The 22402-nt window shown below is 38.3% G+C and overlaps 1 protein-coding gene across 6 annotated transcripts in view; it reads left to right on the plus strand.

The window, feature by feature from the left end:
• Window positions 1-22402, plus strand: part of secisbp2l (SECIS binding protein 2-like) — a 175455-nt gene that overhangs the window by 129198 nt on the left and 23855 nt on the right. For 4 of the 6 annotated variants that reach the window (XM_059952513.1, XM_059952515.1, XM_059952511.1 and 1 more), the window contains 9 exons: window positions 3061-3085; window positions 4470-4582; window positions 10453-10611; window positions 11100-11222; window positions 12768-12935; window positions 13314-13455; window positions 14213-14379; window positions 15791-15929; window positions 18171-18333. In XM_059952513.1, the coding sequence (XP_059808496.1) occupies window positions 3061-3085; window positions 4470-4582; window positions 10453-10611; window positions 11100-11222; window positions 12768-12935; window positions 13314-13455; window positions 14213-14379; window positions 15791-15929; window positions 18171-18333 (1199 nt within the window). The remainder of the gene's footprint in view (window positions 1-3060; window positions 3086-4469; window positions 4583-10452; window positions 10612-11099; window positions 11223-12767; window positions 12936-13313; window positions 13456-14212; window positions 14380-15790; window positions 15930-18170; window positions 18334-22402) is intronic. The other 2 variants (XM_059952512.1, XM_059952517.1) reach the window with 2 other exon arrangements.

Raw genomic sequence — 22402 nt, forward strand, 5'->3', positions numbered from 1 at the left:
AGAAACCCTTTCCCAACAAGCTTCCAGCACTCTCTCGCAACAAAGAAACATTCCTGCTTTTAACAAAACAAAGAAACCCTTTCCCAACAAGCTTCCAGCACTCTCTCGCAACAAAGAAGCATTCCTGCTAGTTAACAAAACAAAAAAAAAACCCTTTTGATTACATACACAGTAACAAAGAAAAAAGAAGAAACCCCCTTTACATTTTCTCTGATCCCACAAGAAGTTCTTCGAATTGCCTGTCATTGATGACCTGTTTGAATTGTGGACCAGTAAAACTGCACTTCCTTAATCTTGGCATCACTTACTCTGATGAATTATGAATTGAAATAAGAAATATTGGCTATTTTTTAAAAAAAGCTGTGTGATAGGATTTCATGGTGACTTTCACGATCAGCAGCCAAAAATCCGTAAGATACACCCAAAAGTTGCACCAAATGAAGACTCGCCCTCCAGTCATCTGGTACTACTCCTGTAGGCAGTGAAGATGCAAAGATCAGAGCCAAAGGGGCAGCAATCTTTCCCCTTGCTTCCCATAGTAACTTGTGGTATCCCCTGCCCTGCCCCAGGAAATTGTCTATCCTAATTTTTCAAGAATTCTAGCACATCCTCTTTCTTAACATCAACATATCAGCCTGTTTTATGCTGTCCTTAGAAACATCAAGGTCCCTCTCACCAATGAATGCTGAAGCCAAGTATTCATTACAGATCTCCCCTACATTTTCTGACTCGGCACATTTCCTCTGCTATACTGATCGGCCATCCTCACTCTTGCCGTATGTGTGGAACACTTTGGGATTTTCCTAGGTCATCAAGGCCTTTTCATGTTGCCTTGCTCCCTGAGTCCATTCTTAAGCTCCTCACTGGTAACTCTAGAATCTGTCTGATCTGTGCTTCCTAAACCTTATGTAAGTTTCTATTTTCCTCTTAACTGATGTTTCACAAGTTCCTGATAAGGCATCATAATTCCCCAATCCATGTTAAATATTTTCCTTTACAGTTTGCTCATATTCCTCTCCGAGGCTATGGTAGTGGTCAGGGAGTTGTGATTTTCTGCAGAATACTTTCCCACTTTGTGATCTGTCACCTGACCAGTATGGCCTCTCCTCTAGTCAACCTGTCTTCATATTGTGTTGGGAGTTCTTCCTGTACACACCAAATAAATTCTGCCTCATTTAAACCTTTTGCACTAAGGAGGTACTAATCATTTATTAGGGAAATTGAAGTCACCCATGACAACAGCCCTGTATTTTTGCATCTTTCTACATTCTGCCTTCCAATCTGTCCTCAGTCTCTGTTGCTAATGGGGTGTCTACAGAATACTCCCAATGAAAGGATTACTCTCTTCCTGTTTCTGTCTTCCTTCCACAGTGACTCAGAAGACAATCCGTTCACAGCATCCGCTATGATGCTTAGACTAATTAGTAATACTACTCCCCCACCTCTTTTACTCTTTTGAAACATTTAAACCCTGAAATTTCCAGCAACTATTCTGGTCTTTGTGGCAATCATTGCTCAGTCATAGCCACAACTTCGTAGTACCGTGTACTGAGCCATGCTCTAAGTTCACTAGTCTTGTTCATGATACTACTTGCATTAAAATAGACATAATTCATCTCATCTGACTGACTGCAATTTTGCCCTATAAACTTCCTCACAATCTGTTTACAAGCTGCATCTACCTGGACACCAACTGCACCATTCTCTGAGTTATCAGTCTGGTGCCCATTCCCTACCAAACTAGGTGCCAATGATCCAGAGATCTGAAACCCTGAGCCAGGTCCTCTACACCAATCCCTCAACTATACGTGCATCTGCCAAATCATCTTACTGGTGCACGTCACAGGCAGCAATTCAGAGGTTACTACCCTTGTGGTCCTGTTTTTCTCACTTCCTACCTTGCTCATTTCAGGACCTCATCTTTTTTCTTAGCTTATGCTTGCCGCACTCTGCCACTTCTCAGTCCATATGTGAAACTGATCTATATCCTGCCTTGATCGCCCTTTATACCCTCCATAACTTCACCAATCTTGGAGTCATCTGCAAACTTGCTAATCTAGACATCTACTGTTCCATTCAAGTCATTGATATATATTGGAGGTCCCAGCGCTGATCCTTGCTGAACACCAATCATCAGGGTAGATATCAAAATGATTAAGATTACAGATTTCATGAGGGATTGTGAGATGGAGAAAGAATGTACTGCATGGATGGTTTAAAATGTTGGGATGAATCACACTGATGAAAGCCCACTGCCTGTAGTCCACTGCTGTGCCTGTGCCATTTATGGTCGGCTGGCCTTAATCACTCTTCACATCCCATAGTTGAATGGCCAAGTGTCCCAGGGCTTTGGTGTGTATTCTCGAGATCTTACCCCAGAACATCTGAACAGCCTTTGACTAAAGGCATAGTTGGGTCAGAATTTTACTTTGTGTCAAAGTCTATAAGCCAGCCAGTTTTAGATATCACATGCCTCTGATGTAAAAACATTTAATATTTTTATTGAGTTTGTTAGTTTTAAAATATTTAAGACACTTGTCTTCCCACTTTCCAAGCTGAAAATTAAATTGAAAAGAATCTGCACTCCGATTCCAGCTATGTCTATGGCTACATCTCTAGCTGTAGTTAAATTGGCAAGTACAATTTGTCTGATGAGATAATTGAGATGCTTTTCTACCCAGAGGGAATGTACATTTTTCAAGGTGAATGTAGTTACAGTTCATCTGAGATCACTGTTCATTTGATTTGTAAAACTGTAACAGTATGATAAGCTGAAATATATAGAAAGGATGAGTAGCATATAGATCTGGCTTCTGTCTCCACTAATTATAGGAAAATCTGTTATGTGCATGAAGCCAAAGATCAGTTTTCAAAAATTTAAAAGCATATAAAATCAAATATTGAAAGCTCAGCAGGTCAGACAGCAAATTCAGGAGAGTAGCTGTTAACATTTCGGGTTGAACACTTCTCATCTGAACCAAGAATATGAATTATATTCTACCAGAAGATGGTAAATCTAGATATGCAGAGTTTTGTTAAATTATTTTTTTCTAATTTCAGGCAGAAGATTCAACAGGGATCACAGGTAATTACTTTTGATTGCAGTAGATTTTTGTTGTAAGCATAGGCTTACAACATTTTTGACACAAGTGATGCATTTCACTTTATGTTTTTATGTACACCTTATGAATAAAACTCATTTAATATAACCATATAACAACCACAGCACGGAAACAGGCCATCTCGGCCCTTCTAGTCCATGTCAAACGCTTTCTCTTACCTAGTCCCACTGACCTGCACTCAGCCCATAACCCTCCATTCCTTTCCTGTCCATATACCTATCCATTTTTTTTTAAATGACAATATCGAACCTGCCTCTACCACTTCTACTGGAAGCTCGTTCCACACAACTACCACTCTGAGTAAAGAAGTTCCCCTTCATGTTACCCCTAAACTTTTGCCCCTTAACTCTCAACTCATGTTCTCTTGTTTGAATCTCCTCTACTCTCAATGGAAAAAGCCTATCCACGTCAATTCTATCTATCCCCCTCATAATTTTAAATACCTCAATCAAGCCCCCCCCCCCCCCCCCCCCACTCCCCAACCTTCTACACTCCAAAGAATAAAGACCTAACTTGTTCAAACTTTCTCTGTAACTTAGGTGCTGAAATCCAGGTAACATTCTAGTAAATTTTGTTGACATCTTTTCTGTAATTCAGTGGCCAGAACTGTTCACGATGCTACCATTCTGTCACCAATGTAAAAACAGACTCTTGCTTGTATCTTTTATTAAGTCCAAAGGTGATCGTCTCCTGCCTTGTATCCCTTGATCCTTCATTGTCAAACAATTTGTACTGACAGATCAACAAGAAGAAAGAACTGACACTAACAGAAACAGTAGTTTAACTTGGCTTTGTAAACCCTACTGATGATCAGAATTAGAAACATGATGTTGTTTGGGCAGAGCATAATGTTACAGGTTTTTCAAACTTTGTTCTTGGGTAATTAATACTGACAGGACTGCATTTATTGCTCTGATACATTTGATTTGACAAGGTGATTGGACCCATCTCCTTGAACAAATTGTATTAAATGACTTTCAGCTTTTGATTACTGCTCCACTTTATTTGGGCCAGTTGAATACCAAAACAAATCTTAATTTGTTTCAGCAATGTGAATGGAATGTGGATTACATTTTTCAATAAAGGAATATTTGATAAGATGTCACAATGTGGCCTACTTGGCTCACAATATAGCCTACTTAGGTTTGTGTTCAGACTTTGGCAGTTCCACTTAATATTGAAATCAACTTTTCTCCTTTCTATTTGTGTGAAGCTAAGTTTGAACTTGGGTACTTCCTCTGAGAGTTCCTATACATGTCAGTTAATAGGTGTTTATGTTGATGTGTTCATCATTTAAGTGAAGTACTATGGCAGTTGTTAATAGAAATGGAATGGTCTTTTCTTCAGGAAGCCCCAGCTGGGCAAGTATAGCTTCCCAAGCACCACAGCGGTTTGGGATGGACAGATTCCAGACCATTTCTTGCAGAAGTGGAAGGGCAGCAGATCCTCGAAACACACAGGTACGTATGTAAATTCACAATCAGCACGGCTAAAGCCCTCCTAACAGTTGAAATGCTGTCATGAGAAAGCAGCATCCATGATCAGAGATCCCCACCATCCAGGACATGCTCTCTCCTCATTGCTGTCTTCAGGTAGAAGGTACAAGAATCTCAAGACTCATACCATCAGGCTTAACAATAGTTTAGTACCCCTCAACCATTTGGCGCTTGAATAGAAGGGGATAACTACACTTGCACCATCATTGAAATCGTTCACACAACCAATGATATCATTTTTAAGAATTCTTTATCTCCTTATCTCATGTTCTTGTGTTTTATTGTTATTTATTTATATTTGCCTTTGCATAGTTTGTTGTCTTATACACTGTGGTTGATGATCCTGTTATAGTTATTATTCTATAGATTCACTGTGTATGCCACAAGAAGATGACTCTCAGGGTTATGTGGACATATATGTACTTTATTAATACAACTTACTTCAAACTTGAACTTTTTAACAGTTGTTCTGAATTTGATTCATCCAAGTTTAAAATGTTACACTAATATTTGGAAAATTGTACACTTCATGTAATATGCAAAATCTGTACTGACATGAGTTCAGTGCTGCATTAAATATAAGATCTCCAATGCCATCGGAACCAAGTTCTTTCAGATATTTATTCTTATGTAAATTGAGATTGGATTTTGTTTGTTTTATTAAAAAGTTAAACAAGGATTAAAGAAAACTTTCACAAGAGCAAATCTTATGATAAACATAAAATACTGGCAATACTCAGCAGGTCAAACAGTATTTGAGAAGGGAGAAAAAGATCAACACTTCATCTCTTCGTAATCTATTTAAACAGTCATTAAGGGAGCTAGGGCTTTACTCTCTGGAGAGAAGGAGGATGAGAGGAGACATGACAGATATTAAGAGGAACAGATAGAGTGGATAACCAGCGCCTCTTCCCCAGGGCTCAGTACAAAAGGACATGGCTTTAAGGTAAGGGGAGGGAAGTTTAAGAGGGATATTAGAGGAACATTTTTTACTCAGAGAGTGGTTGGTGTGTGGAATGATTGCCTGAGTCTGGTGGAGGCAGATACACTAGTGAAGTTTAAGAGACTATTGGACAGGTATATGGAGGAAGTTAAGGTGGAGGGTTATGTGGGAGGCAGGGTTTAAGGGTCGGCACAACATTGTGGTCCAAAGGGCCTGTAATGTGCTGTACTATTCTATGTTCTATGTTTATCTATTCTTTCTTCTTTTTAAATCTTTTTATTAATTTTAAACAAACATAAATGAAACATGAATACAAAGAGCTTGAGGGTACTTAATTAATAGGTTAAGATATAAAATATAAATAGATGATAATCCATATATAATAACCTCCCAAACTCATAGTAGTTACAAAAAATGGAGTAAGTAAGAAACCCCCCCCCCAAAAAAAGAAAAAAACGTAACCAACATGGTCCATTGCATTATGTCAAATATACACAGTAGCGTCAATAACTCCGCACCTCCATCCAAATAATTAAAGATTATAAAAGTAAAGTTTAGGAAAAGTCAGTTTAGCTCGTATGAAAATGTTGAATAAGTGGTCTCTTCAAATTTAACCGAAGGGTCAAAGACAACACTTCTAATTTTTTCTAAACTCAAAAAAGAAATAGTTTGAGAAGATCACTGAAATATAGTTGGAGGATTAATTTCTTTCCAGTTCAATAGGATAGATCTTTTAGCCATTAATGTATCAAGTGCAATCATCCGCCAGGCTGAAGGGGATAAACAACTATTATCCACCATCAGTAAACCGAAAATTGCAGTAATAGGATGCGGTTGCAATTTGATATTCAGAACTGTTGAAATAGTACCGAAAATACCTTTCCAATAATTTTCCAAACGGGGCAAGACCAAAACATGTGGGTCAATGAAGCAACTTCAGAATGACATCTGTCGCAGGTTCGATTAACGTGAGAATAAAATCGAGCGAGTTTATCCTTGGACATGTGAGCCCTATGTACAACCTTAAATTGTATTAGGGCATGTTTAGCACAAATAGAAGAAGAATTGACTAATTGTAAAATTTTCTCCCACTGCTCAGTGGGTGTAAGACAGTGAAGTTCTTTTTCCCATTCCTTCTTAATTTTTTCTGATACTCCTGGCTGTATTTTCATGATCATATTATAAATGATGGCTACTAAACCCTTCTGGTAAGGATTCAGAGCTAAAAATTTTTCCGTAATGTCCATTGGACATAATTTTGGAAAAGACTGTAACGTATTATTCAAGAAATTTCTAACTTGCCAGTATCTAAAAAAAATGAGTTTTAAGCAAATTATATTTGATAGCTGTTCAAAGGACAAAAAACTGTTATCTAAAAATAGGTAACGAAAACATGTTACACCTTTTGTTTTCAATAATACAAAGGCTTGATCCATAAAAGAGGGCTGAAAAAAAACATTAGATATAATAGGGCTTGATGAGATAAACTTATTCAAGCCGAAGAATTTACGAAATTGAAACCATATTCGTAATGTATGTTTAACTATAGGATTAGTTATTCGTTTATTCAATTTAGATAAAGCAAAAGGAAGTGAAGATCCTAAAATAGAAAACAATGAGAAGTCTTGTACAGATTTACATTCCAAATTTACCCATTGTGGGCAAGGTGCTATAATCGATTCTTGTGTCCAAAATATTAAATATCGAATATTAACTGCCCAATAGCAAAATCTTAGGTTTCGCAAAGCCAAACCTCCTTCCTACCTTAGGCTTCTGTAAATATTTTTTACTTAATCTAGTATTTTTATTCTGCCACACATATGAGGATATTTTGGAGTCAATAATATATTAAAAAAATTAGGAATAAAAATTGGTAATGCTTGGAATAAATATAAAAATTTGGGTAATACTATCATCTTAATAGCATTAATTCGACCAACCAATGACAAAGATAATGGGGACCACCTGGTAATAAGTTGCTTGATTTGGTCAATTAAAGGTAAAAAAAATTAACTTTAAATAAATCCTTATGTTTCTTGGTAATTTTAATACCCAAATAAGTAAAATGATCTGTGACAATTTTAAATGGTAAGTCTTTATAGATTGAAACTTACATATTTAATGGAAATAGTTCACTCTTTTTAAAATTCTGTTTGTAGCCAGAAAAGTTACTAAACTGAGCAAGTTAGGATAAAATAGCAGGAATAGATCTCTTAGGGTCAGATATGTATAGTAACAAATCATCAGCATGTAATGATAACTTATAAGTCCCTTCCCTACGGGTAATACCAAAAATATTAGGTGATTCACGAGTGGCAATGGCTAAAGGTTCCAAAGCAATGTCAAATAATAGAGGAAATAAAGGACAGCCTTGCCTCATGCCACGAGACAACTGAAAAAAAAAATTCGATTATTGGTAAGAGCAGAAGCCAAAGGTTTATAATATATTAATTTAATCCATGATATAAATATCAAGCTAAAATTAAAATTCTGCAACTTATTAAATAAATATGGCCATTCAACTCTATCGAACGCTTTTTCAGCATCTAAGGAAATGACACATTCTGGTATTTTAGATGAAGGAGTATAAATTATATTAATTAATTTTCTAATGTTAAAAGATGAATAATTGTTTTTAATAAATCCAGTCTGGTCTTCAGAAATAACTTGAGGTAATATTTTCTAATCTAGTGGCCAAAATTTTGGTGAAAATCTTAGAATCCATATTCAGCAAGGATATAGGCCGATAGGATGCACATTCAGTGCACCTTTATCTTTTTTTAAGAATTAGAGAAATAGAGGCATCATAAAAAGATCATATCTATTCAAATTCTTATCTGTTCAAATACTTCTACATTCATCTTCAATTTTCCGTTTGCAAAGTGCCATTTTTTTTTTAAGTTGTGCTTAGCTCTTGCATATGTTGCTCAGATGGAGGCTGCAGCATTTTTCCTTGCCCTTTCTTTTTCATCTTTTCCATCCCTCCCAATAAATTTTCTCAGTTATGGAGCTTGCATGTTAGACTTAGCTATGAAAAGACTGGACAGGTTGTATTGGTTTTCCTTGGAGGATACTGAGAAGAAAACTAATTACAGATGTGGAAAATTTTCAAGGGTCTCAATAGTATTTTTTTCTCCCACAGCAGAAGGGTGGGAAACTACTTCAGGGAAACATGAGACGGTACAGCACATCAGCAGGCCCTTTGCCCCATAATGTTGTATTGAACTAATTAAGCCTACAATACCTATCCTAGCTCATTTGTATTTGGTCCATATCCATTATGGAAGAGAGAATCAGATTAAATGATATCTGAGGAACTTTTAACTGAGTGTGTGGGCATTATGGCTTTATAGCAACTGATCAGATGAAACAGGGTTTTGTTCATGCCACCGTCTGTAAGGAGTTTGTACTTTCTCTTCATGACTATATGGGTTTCATCCCACATTCCAAAAGGACATATTGGTTAGTAGTTTGGCAGCATACTATGTTGGCACAAGTATGGCAACATTTGGGGGCTACCCCCAGCACATGTGATGCAAACAACACATATTAATGTAGGTTTAGATGTACACATGACAAATTAAGTTAATCTTTAAGGAATGTGAAATTCCTTACATGTAGGACTATTACTGGCAGATAGTCTTAAAACATTCAAAAAGCATGTAGCCAAGTTCCTGAATCACCAAGGTGCAGAAGGTCATAAATCAAGTGCTGATAAATGGCATTAGTATAGACCAGGGGTGGGCAAACTTTTTGACTTGTGGGCCACAAAGGGTTCTAAAATTTGACAGGGGGGCTGGACCAGGAGCAGATGGACGGAGTGTTTTGGTAATACACCTCATAAGAGAAAATAAAATATCATGGGATATGTAGAAAACATGTGCTTTAATTTCAATTGAAAATGAACAAATGCATTACAACAAAATATGTCTTTGAAGTCCCATGGTATTTAGCTATTTATTGAAATGACTTTTAAAACACTGAAAATTAAATGAATAAAATACAGCTTTTTTTAATAGTAACAGTTATTATTTTAAAGCACTGAAAATTCTGTTATCCTTCAAGATATTATCATCATCACTCTCCTCCTGACTGTCTTTATTTCAAAAATGGTAGGAGATGCAGGTCTACTTGTCCTGCTCCTTCTTATTCAATTGTCCCCTGTGCCAAAACTCAACAACGACCCGCAGAATGACAAAGCAGGGAAAGCGCGCGGGTATGCAGAGCTCTGTGCTCGCAAATCCCTGCAGGCTATCTCTCTTAGCCGGAATGCTGGCTAATTGTGAGCCGGTTCGGATGTGCCAGGAAATGGGTCGCCACAAGGTCACAAAGTAAAGCGCAAATATGCTGCACCTCAACAAAGGTCAATGTATATAGAGTGCGTCATCTATTGGGAAAACGCCAGAATTGCGGGGAAAAAACGTTAACAAGGTTTATTAATATAATTTCATCAAGTTCTGCGGGCCGGATTAAAAAGCTTAACGGGCCGCATATGGCCCGCGGGCCGTAGTTTGCCCATGCCTGGTATAGACGCTTAGTTTGGAACATGTTACTGTACTTTGGCACCAAGTCTCTTGTATATAGAAAATATTGAATGGTTCTTAATTTTGCATGCTGAACCTTGGAAATCAGATAGCTTCCTTATTTTCAGGTTTTAGTGAAGGCAGTGAGTTGCCAGATGTTGTTGTGAAAACTTTTGGGAAATGGTGCTCAATGAAGGTAAATTTTATTATGAGTGGTCACAGCAGAACAGGAAATGTTGGCATGGCCCAAATGTAGTACAATCGGTTACAACAGAATTTCTGGAACTACTTGAATTTGAATAATCCTACAAATTATGAACCTTTGGGAAATGTGAGCTGTTTACAAGTTGATAAGTTTTGATATGCAGGATTGCTTCAGAGGAAGGGTGCAGGATCTGTCATCAGAGAGAACACCAACCCATCAGAAGAATTGCGATTGGACTGCCAGACAGTCGCCTGAAACACTGCAGTTCGCCAATGGGCAAAAGACCGGAGCTGATCAGAATCCTGACTCATTATATTTTAAGGTATTCTAAGTTTTGTACATAATTGCATTAATGCAGCTAAATAAGTTTGATTATTTTTGTTAGAATTACAATTTTGGCAGCATATTAAATGTAATGCTTTGTGGTGTGGCTATTTGCTATGTAAAGCAAGTTTCAGTTCCTGGCCTGGTACAAGGATTGATGTCTTCAATTAAAGGTACTGATTACTCCTGGTGAATTGATGTGGAGAGAGGTATTGGTTCGTAATACTTTGAAGCAGCCTGTTTTCATATGTAATTGAATCCAAAATAAGTTTTTCAATGTTCAGAAAACCTTCTGTATGTTGTGTAGTCTGATATTGTCATTTGGCTTGTTCTACAGGGTTTCTATTAAATAATATAATGTCAGACAAATGTGCTGTTGTGAAAAACAACGTAAAACAATGCTTGGAGAAATATCAAATGATTACTGTTCATTAACTGCCTCTAGTACCATGATTTATATTCATGGTCTTTAACTTTTCTCAATAGGATGACAGTGAGTTTCCAGAGTTGATTAGTGGAGCTGGGGTTTCTAAAGGCAAAACTGTTGGCCTTGATAATGCTCAGAATAAAAGCTCTTCCGTTTGTCAACTCACTAAAAAGCCATTGGGGGTGAGTTTATGGTTTAGATCTGTTTCCCATTATATTCAGCAAAATATTAAATTGGAATATTTATATGTCTTCACTAAAATTTGAATGTCTTCAAAAAGGCAACAGGTATACCAGTGCCTAAAACGAGTAGTGTGAGCTGCCTTAATGATGATCACCCAGTAGCATTGGTGATGAAATGCTTTGAGAGGTTGGTCATGGCTAGAATGAACTGCCTCAGCAAGGACCCACTGCAATTTGCCAATCGCCACAGTAGGTCTATGGCATACGCAATCTCAATGACTCTTCACGCGGCCTTGGATCACCTGGACAATACATACCCCCATATCAGAATGCTGTTCATTGACTATAGCTCAGTGTTTAATACCATTCCCACAGTCCTGTTTGTTGAACCTGGGCCTCTGTCTCCCTCTACAATTGGATCCTCAACTTCCTAACTGGAAGACCACTGATTGGTGGTAATATCTCTTCCTCGCTGACAGTCAATATTGTCGCATCTCAGGGATGTGTGCTTAGCCCGCTGCTCTACTTCCTCTGCACCCATGACCATGCAGCTAGCCATAGCTCAAATACCATCTATCAATTTGCTGATACAACCATTGTTGATAGAACCTCAGATGGAGATGAGAGAGCATACAGGAGCAAGTTATGCCAACTAATGGAGTGGTTTCGCAGCAACAACCTTGCACTCAAAATCAGTAAGACAGAAGAGTTGATTGTGGGCTTCAGGAAGAGTAAGGTGAGGGAGCACACCACACACCAATCCTAATAGAGGGATCAGAAGCAGAAAGAGTGAACAGTTTTAAGTTCCTGGGTGTCAAGGTCTCTGAGGACCTAACCTGGTCCTAACGTACTGATGCAGTTATAAAGAAGGCAAGGCAGTGGTTATATTTCATTAGCAGTTTGAAGAGATTGGTTTGTCACCTAAGACACTCAAAAGCTTCTTTAGATGTACTGTGGAGAGCATTCTGACAGGATGCATCACTGTCTGGTATGGGGGCAATGTTGCATAGGACCGAAAGAAACTGCAAAAAGTTGTAAAATTCGTCAGCTCCATCCTGGGTACTAGCCTCCTTAATAAGATTCCCATCACCCAGGGCATGCCCTCTTCTCATTGTTACTCTCAGGAAGGAGGTACAGAAGCCTGAAGGCTCAGTGATTCAGAAACAGCTTCTTCCCCTCTGCCATATGATTCCTTAATAGACATTAAACCCATGAGCACTACCTCACTTTTTTTTTTAAATATACAGTATTATTTCTGTATTTGCACTATTTTAATCTATTCAATAGGCATATTTACTGTAACTTGCTGTGTACGTGTCCCATAACTGATTTACTTATTTTTTCTTTCTATATTGTATATTGCATTGTGCTACTGCTGCTAAGCTAACAAGTTTCACGACACATTCTGATTCTGAAATCCAAGTTGGGCAGAAACATCTACCATTTTGTAGAAGATTGTTGATGGTATTTTACTGCTTTCTGATCCATGAAATAAATGAGGAATTTTGATGTTTATTATTGTTTGTTAATTTTGCATTTCCCTAGTTGGGTGATCTCCCAGAAACTTCTCCAATCAATATAGTGCAGACACCAATTCCAATAACTACAGCTATTCCAAAACGTGCTAAAAGTCAAAGGAAAAAAGCATTGGCTGCAGCGCTTGCCACTGCTCGGGAGTATTCAGAGATTAGTATGGAGCAAAAAAAACTCCAGGTCAGTAACTTTTTAGAAGTTTCTTTAAAGGTTGAAGGTATACTTACTCGGATGTTTTAAATGATGCAACAGCCAAAGCTTAAGTTAGAAAACATTGAAATGCAGCTCATGATTTACTTAATTGGGTAAATTTTGGCACCCATAACTTAATCCCATTTGATTAGGTAACTTGAATCAGGTAACATATCACTCTGCTGGATTAACTTTGTGGTTATAAATGTTTTGCACTGTGATGGAGCTCATATTAAGGTTGTATTTTTTTTTAATTATCTCACTAACTTCATGAAAGAAATAATACATTTGTGTATCCCAAAGCATTCATTTAATGTCAGAGGTATTTTATGCTGTGGTCTTTTTCATGTTTTGCATTTTGACAAGGAGGCTCTGAATAAGGCAGCAGGGAGGAAGAGTAAAGCTCCTGTGCAGCTGGATCTTGGTGACATGTTAGCTGCACTAGAGAAGCAGCAACAAGCCATGAAAGCCAGGCAAATGACTAATACAAAACCACTGACATACTCAGGTAAACTTAATTGTTGTACTACTTATATGCCTAATTTTGCCTGTAAACTGGATATATTATTGATGTTACTGCTGATGACAGTCAAATACCTTGATAGGGAATGAACACTTCCACTACCTTTGACATAATTAGATCTAGAATAAACCCTAACCATGTTTCTCAGCTGTCCTTATAAAAATTAAGGAGTTCTAATGAGCCAGTATCAGTATCCAATATCAATTGGTGTAAATGATATAAGAAAGGACCAGATTGAAAACCATAAGATCCAGGTAACAGATCACATAGAACATTACAGCACAGTACAGACCCTTTGGCCCGTGACATTGTGCTGACTTTTAACTGAATCACATTCCCAGGTATCTTAACTTCCATTGTTTAAAGATTGTTTTCCTAAATATTTGATAAAATCATTTCACGGACATTGGTCTTTCAGTCCTGAGATCTCACTCCTAATTCTTAGCATTGATACATTTATTTATTTAGAGATACAGCACAGAAGAGGTCCTTCCAGCCTAATGAGCTGACCCTAACCCTAAGTCACAGGACAATTTACAATGACCAGTTAACCTACTAATTGGTATGTCTTTGGAATGTGGGAGGAAGCCAGAGCAATCAGGGAGAACATACAAACTCCTTATAGCCAGTACCAGAACTGAACTGCCAATTCTAATGGCCCAATAGCATTTCTCTAACTGCTGCACTACCGTGGTGCCCTGCTAATATTCTGCTAATAAAAGTTTTATTCTTCATTTTGCAGTTGGTACAACAGCACTTCTTTCTGTCAAAGATTGTGGAAGCATGAAAAATTTGCCTAATCAGCAATTTATTGGATTTCATAATCCATTAGATTCTGGTGCCCCAAGGATAAAAAGAGGAAAAGAAAGGGAGATTCCAAAAACAAAACGTCCAACTGCTCTTAAAAAGGTAGCTACTTGATCAGATAACAGAAGACAACAAAGGTTTTGCTTCCTGAATACTTCTGCATGTCTCTTGTGGATTTTGGGCTACTGATGGTGAAAATCACCATGAAATTTTCCAATTATGCACTATTTTGTTGTAATTGCTTCTTTTCCTTACTTCAAATTTCAAGTCAAATGAAATGTTGTCCACAGTGTAAGCTGAAGTGTTTTGTATCTTGTCCAGGTATGCTTAGGCAGGGCGGATGCTGCATGGGAGGACAGGCTTTAGAAAGGCCTTTGAAGCATCAGGCATGCACTGTTTTATGCAGAACATTTACATGTATATTGGTTTTCAGTCACATTGATGCAAACTAATGGTCTGTGCATAGCATATTGTGTGTACTCATTATAATAAAATAGTTGTGTTTTTAGGAATATTTGTAATAGCAATATGTCTTGCCAATGTTGCAACAGCCGTGATACTTTCTGTTATTTGTGGTGAGTGTACGCTTAAATCTCAAAGACAGAGCATGACTCCTCTTATTAAGAAAGCCTATGAGCTCTACTTAGTGTGTAAAATTAGTGACCAAGACAAAGCCTGGGCTTTTGTTGCATTCCCATTTAGACTTTTCCTGCAAATCTTGATGCTCTCATCAGGACATTGCAGTCATGGAGCATCAAGGCAACTGGAATTCATCAATGCTGGCTGATTATTGTTGGACACTTAAGCAAAAAGTCTCAGACACTGAGTACAAATGAAAATCATCAAACAAAACATTTTTAGCTTAGTTGAGCTATTCCCAAATGACAGCAATATTATGCAATTAAATGCATTATATTTGTGTTCAGCTTTAAGTGGTCTATGATAATGTTGAGGAAACTACGCTTTAGAAAAAATAGTATTCCTGTATAATTAATGCATGGTGAAAGAATTAAGTCTTGACTGTGGAAACTTTAGTTTTGGTGAAGTGTAACCCCCATAATCTGGAACAGATTTCATAAAATTGAGGATGAAAAATTAACTCAAGCACAATCTCCAGCAGCATCAATTCCATCTAAATTTTTAATGTAATTTGGCTTTGATAAATAAAGACAAACACTGTTATGAATGAGAGTTATATTGGCTGACTTAGAGCTGGCTTATCAAAACTGAGTGGCCCATCTTTCTGAGAGAAGTAAAGTCCAAAACAAACCAGTACAAATTCCATTTTTGACTAAGCTGTAGCTTTCAGTGAAGGCTTGGCCATCCTTTGTTTCAACAAACAAATGCAAAGGTTTAAATAGAAAAATGCAAAACTTTTTAAAATGAATTTATGTGTTTAAAATAGTGATATATAAATGTTTTAGTTTCCTATTTAATGCTGCAATTTTAAATTGCAGTTCAGCTTCATTTTCCAAACAGCATGATAAATTTCTTTTTATTTCACTGCACACAGATTATACTGAAGGAAAGAGAGGAAAAGAAAAACAGATTTTCAATAGAGCCAACAATTGTGGGGTCAGAAGAACAAGGTGATGTGCAGCTAAGTTTTCAGGAGGAACCAAAATTAACACAGGAAGTGGTTTCTCAAGAAGGCAAGTCCTTACAAATGGAGTGAATTAATATTTTCTTTGATCTTTTGCTTTTTTGTGGTTAGATATCTCTTTGGGTACATTTCCATGCACCACTGCCATTTTTACTGGTATTTAAATGCCTTCCACAATATGTAGTTGCTTTTTGAGTGTTAGAAATTGTCCAATGTTCTCATTTTGACCAGAAGCTTGAGTCAAAGGACATCAGGAGTTCAGGTTTCCGCTCCGTGCTCGAAAGCCAATGATGTGAACGGCTGTTGAAGGACAACCTGGAGCTGAGCCTCCACCCCACGTTCGAAGGCCAGCAATGGTGGGATAGAAACATAGAAAACCTACAGCACAATACAGGCCCTTTGGCCCACAAAGCTGCGCCAAACATGTCCTTACTTTAGAACTACCTAGGCTTGCCCATAGCCCTCTATTTTTCTAAGCTCCATGTACCTATCCAGGAGTCTCTTAAAAGACCCTATCGTTCCTGCCTCCACCACTGCCGCCAGCAGCCCATTCCACGTATTCACCACTCTCCATGTAAAAAAAAATCTCATCTGTATCTGCATGTAAGCACCTTAAAACTGCTAGCCATTTCAGCCCTGGGAAAAAGCCTCTGACAAGATCAATGCCTCTCATTATCTTCTACATCTCTATCAGGTCACCTCTCATCCTCCGCCGCTTCAGGGAGAAATGGCTGAGTTCACTCAACCTATTCTCATAAGGCGTGCTCCCCAATCCAGGCAACGTGCTAGTAGATCTCCTCTGCACCCTTTCTATGGTTAGGATGAAGGATATCTGGAGTCTATGCATCAGCTCTGCACTCGAAGGAGAACGGTGTGGGTGGGAGACAAAGCAGATAAACCTCCACACTGCACCCAAGCCAGCAATGTGAATGGGTGACAAAGGACATCCTTGGATGTTGGTGTGTCACAGTTCAGAGGGTCCCAGGATTAGAAATCCATGAAAGCAGGAGGCAAGAGGGTCAGTGTGTCAGTGCACCTGAAGTTCGAGCCTGGACTTCAGGGTGCCATTCATGCAAACAACACTTTTTATTCTGTTTTCATGTTCATGCGATAAATAAATCTGAATCTGGCTCATCTCTTTGCTGTCAGGCAAACTGAATTGAGAGCTGTTCAATCATTGAATGCCTATTTCTAGGCAATAGGAAATTTTATAATGGTGCTACATTATTTTTTTCTTAAGCTGTCCTCAAATAAACATTTTGACCAACAGCAATTATTACTGAATGATGTTGCACTTGTCTGATTGGTTCACCTGATGAGTAGATGTGAAGGAGGTTTTTATTAACAGTTGCTACGCCATTGAATCTTTGAAAGTTATTTTGTTTGGTTTAAAAAAATAACTAAACCAAATTTTAACTTTTTCTATAAAGAAACTTTTATCCATCTGGTCGCCTATTAAAAACTTAATATTTTCCGATAACTTTTCTGAAGAATTACTTCAGTCAGTCATTGAAATTAAAGGGAAAATCACTTCATTCTCTAAACCTGGTAATTGGTTGGAATTTGAACCATATTTTGTAAAGTGATCTTTCTCTGCAGTAGTGCATAAATATAAGACTTAATTTTGGATTCCACTTATTTTTATTTTACTTCAAAATAAATAAAAGCTCACATCATATGTTCAGTTCTTGGTCTGTCGTTAACTATTCATTATTAAATAAGAATAATTGGTCTCCATACAGGCTTTGACTCCAACGTAGAAAAGAAGTCCTTTTCATCTGGCAATAAATTTGAGAGCTGGATCACAGAATTGTAAAGATAACTTCCAAAATAAAGAAAATGAACCTTTCTCTCCAAAAATGATGGCAAGCCAGAGAGGTGGCAGCCTTAAAAACCACTTCTACTGCCCAAACTATTGTACAATTGTTCATTTAATGACCTATACTTTTAAGTCAAGGTTGAGGGCATAACTGATTGTATGTTGTAGCATGAAGTTCAATAGCTTAATTAGTCTTGGCCATTAAAGAATAAATCCACAAAGTATCGGTAAATAATCCTTTTAGTTGAAAAGCCTGAATGAAAGATCAGTTCAGTAGTACACTTTGAAATTAATGTCAAAATAACCTCCTAACTATAGACAAAAACTTGACATTCACAGTTATTTTCAAAACTGGGTGTGGATGTCAATGTACCCAGGTACTAATCTGTGAGCAAGAAGCATAATAGACCTATTGCTGAATTGAACTTTGTGATTAACTTAAATGTTGTATTTAAATGTTCTTATTTCTAGATATTGGTTTGAGTGTTACCAGTGATGCATCTCTGTCTCCTGCAAGCCAGAATTCTCCGTACAGTATGACACCAGTTTCACAAGGCTCCCCAGTCAGTTCTGGAGTTGGCAGTCCAATGGCATCTTCAACAATCACAAAAATTCATAGTAGGCGCTTTCGAGAGTAAGTATTTCAGAAGAATTTATCAAAATTGTCTCTTATTTGAAATGTTATGAAAACTTGGATTTATCTTAAAGTAAGGAGGCTGAGTGAAAAAAACTCTAGAGGAACTCAGCAGGTGAGGCAGCATCTGTGGGAGGAAGTAGACAGTCAATGTTTCTGGTTAAGGCCCTCCATCTTGTTTTTCCTTGGGAGCAGGACTGAATGGTGATCAGACAGAAGGATGTATAGACTATGAAAGGCATGGATGGGAGAGATAGAGAGAACCATATAGAAAAGTGAAAATCTCATTTAATCATTCGATACGTTGATTGTTTATATTCTTTTTGGGTTCACCTCAAGTGATTGGAGTTGTAATTCACAAATCTGGAATGGAAATGTAGCTCTGTTCTGTGCTACGCTTAGGTATCTTAAATCGTAGGGTGGATATCAATGATACTGGAATGAGTTGTATTTTAGAATCATAACTGCTTGCAGAGGTGGTATGTTACAATATCACTTCTGCTGCATCTAAGCCTATCACGGAGCCTTGTCATAAATTGAACTACTGGACTGAAAAATGATTAGTTTGTAGTATAATGAAATCCATTAGGACCATATCCTTCTATGACTTGTCTATTTAAGTGTCTGTTAAATGCCTTTAAAGTCTGGTGAATTTACCTGACTCCACCACCACCCCAGACAGAATCTTCCATCTGGCTGCCATTCTGTGTTTAAAAAAGAACCTTGGCCCGAAAATTTCACCTTAAATCCATACTTTTAGTTTTGATAACTCCACAGTGAGCAAAAGGTTCTGACCATCTTTCCTGCCCATGCCTTTCATAATTTTTGTAAACTTCTGTCAGATCACCTTTGAATTTCCCTTCACTCCAGGGAAAACAAGCCCACTGATCTACTTTCTTCCCCATGACTGAAGTCCTCCAGTCTAGACAATGTCCTGATGAATCTCCCTTCCACACTCCATCACAATCACATTATTTCAATAGTGTGGTGGCCAGAACTCTGCACAATCCTCCATGTGTTCTAACCAGTGATAGTAGGATAGCCAAAACTTCTCTCTTCAGCCCTGACCTATGCCATACACCTCCACAACCTTATCTTCCTGTTGCCAGTTGTAGGAATCTATGGACTTTGATTTTCAGATTTCTGTTCAAAAATAATGTCTTAAATTTATTTGACTTCCCAAATATATCAACTCTCTTTTGTATGTTAGTGCTCCTCCCAAATTTCCAACTGATCTTTATCCTGTGAAGCTTCAGACAGCCCTCCTCACTATGCATAACACCAGTTTTTGTGTAATCTGTAAACTTAATAATTATATGTACCTTAAAAAAGGATCCAGTACTTTACCAGTATATATGACGAATAAACTCTTCTCGGGCTTCCAGCTGGGTGCTGTAATCAAATTTAACTGACATTTCCATAAGACAAAAGAGCAGAAGTCAGCCATTCGGCCCATCGAGTCTGCTCTGCCATTTCATCATGAGCTGATCCAATCTCCCCTTTTGTCCCATTCCCCCGCCCTCTCACCATAACCTTTGATGCCCTGAATACTCAGTTACCTATCTATCAAAGTCCATTTGCATCTCAGAACTTTGAGTTCTCTCCCCATTTAAATAATAGTCTGCACGTTTATTTCTTCTACCAAAGTGCATGACTGTGCACTTTCCGACATTGTAATTCATTTGCCACTTCTTTGCCCATTCCCCCAATCTATCCAAGCCTCTCTGCAGACTGTTTCCTCAGCACTACCAGCCCCTCCACTTATCTTTGTATCATCAGCAAACTTAGCCACAAAGCCATAATCCAAATCGTTGATATACAACGTAAAAAGAAGCGGCCCCAACACGGACCCCTGTGGAACACCACTGGTAATCGGCAGCCAACCAGAATGGGATCCCTTTATTCCCACTCTCTGTTTCCTGCCAATCAACCAATGCTCTATCCACATATGTAACTTTCCTGTAATTCCATGGGCTCTTATCTTGTTTAGCAGCCTCATGTGTGGCACCTTGTCAAAGGCCTTCTTGAAATCCAAATACACAACATCTACTGCATCTCCCTTGTCTAAAAAATTTTCTCAAAAAATTGCACTAGGTTTGTCAGGCAGGATTTTCCTTTAAGGAAACCATGCTGAGTTCTGCCTATCTTGTCATATGCCTTCAGGTACTCTCTAACCTCATCCTTGACAATCGACTCCAACAACTTCCCAACCACCGATGTCAAACTAACAGGTCTATAATTTCCTTTTTGCTTCCTTGCTCCCTTCTTAAATAGCGGAGTGACATTTGCAATCTTCCAGTCCTCCGGAACCAGGCCAGAATCTGTCGACTTTTGAAAGATCATTGTTAATGCCTCCGCAATCTCCACTGCTACTTCCTTCAGAAAACAAGGGTGCATTCCATCTGGTCCAGGAGATTTATCTACCCTTAGACTATTCAGCTTCCTGAGTACTTTCTCTGTCGTAATTGTGACTGCGCATATTTCTCTTCCCTGATACCCTTGAATGTCTGGTATATTGCTGATGTCTTCCTCAGTGAAGACTGATGCAAAATACTCGTTCAGTTCCTCTGCCATCTCCTTATCTCCTATTACAATTTCTCCGGCTTCATTTTCTATCGGTTCTATATCTACTCTCACCTGTCTTTTACTCTTTATATACTTGAAAAAGCTTTTAGTATCCTCTTTGATATTATTTGCTAGCTTCCTTTCATAGTTCATCTTTTCCCTCTTAATGGTGTAAGCTTTTAAAAACTTCCCACTAATTTTTGCTTCCTTGTATGCCCTCTGCTTTGCTTTTACTTTGGCTTTGACTTCTGTTGTCAGCCACGGTTGTATCCTTTTTCCATTTGAAAATTTCTTCTTCTTTGGAATATATCTGTCATGCACTTTCCTCACTTCTTGCATAAACTCCAGCCACTGCTACTCTGCCATCCTTCCTGCTAAGTGTTCCTTTCCAGTCAATCTTGGCCAGTTCCTCTCTCATGCCGCTGTAATTTCCTTTACTCCACTGAAATACCGACATTGGATTTCAGCTTCTCTTTCTCAAATTTCACAATGAACTCAATCATGTTATGATCACTACCTCCTAAGGATTCCTTCACTTCCATCTCTCTAATCACCTCTGGTTCATTACACAATACCCAATCCAGTACAGCCGATCCCCTAGTGGGCTCAACGACAAGCTGTTCTAAAAAAACCATCTGTAGACATTCTACAAATTCTCTCTCTTGAGATCCAGTGCTGACCTGATTTTCCCAATCCACCGGCATGTTAAAATCCCCTACAATTATCATAACACTGCCCTTCTGGCAAGCCTTTTCTATTTCCTGTTGTAATTTGTAGTCCACATCACTGCAACTGTTTGGAGGCCTGTAGGTAACTGCCATCAGGGTCCTTTTACCCCTGCAATTTTTTAGTTCAACTCATAAAGATTCTGTACCTTCCGATCCTATGTCAATTCTTTCTAATGATTTAATATCATTTCTTACCATTAAAGCCACGCCACCCCCTCTACCTACCTGCCTATCCTTCCAATACACCGTGTATCCTTGGACGTTCAGATCCCAGAGACACTCATCCTTTAGCCACGTCTCAGTGATGGCCACAATATCATACCTGCTAATCTGTAGCTGTACGACAAGATCATCCACCTTATTCCTTATGCTGCGTGCATTTAAGTATAACACCTTAAGTCCAGTATTTGGTACTTTTTGCATTGATTGCACTGCAACTCATCCCAATGGCTGCAAATTTGCTCCATCACCTGCCTGTCCTTCCTGACATCCTTACTGCTCACTACCTTAGATCTATTTCATTCTGGTTCCCATCCCCCTGCCAAATTAGTTTAAACCCTCCCTAACAACTCTATTTAACCTTCCCGCCAGGATTATGGTCCCCCTAGGATTCAAATGTAACCCGTCCTTTTTGTAGAGGTCACATCTGCCCTAAAAGAGGTCCCAATGATCCAGAAACTTGAATCCCTGCCCCTACTCCAATCCCTCAACCACGCATTTACCCTCCACCTCATTCCATTCCGACTCTCACTGTCACGTGGCACAGGCAGTAATCC

The sequence above is a fragment of the Hypanus sabinus genome, chromosome 28 (genome assembly GCF_030144855.1).
Source record: "Hypanus sabinus isolate sHypSab1 chromosome 28, sHypSab1.hap1, whole genome shotgun sequence".
Lineage (NCBI taxonomy): Eukaryota > Metazoa > Chordata > Chondrichthyes > Myliobatiformes > Dasyatidae > Hypanus > Hypanus sabinus.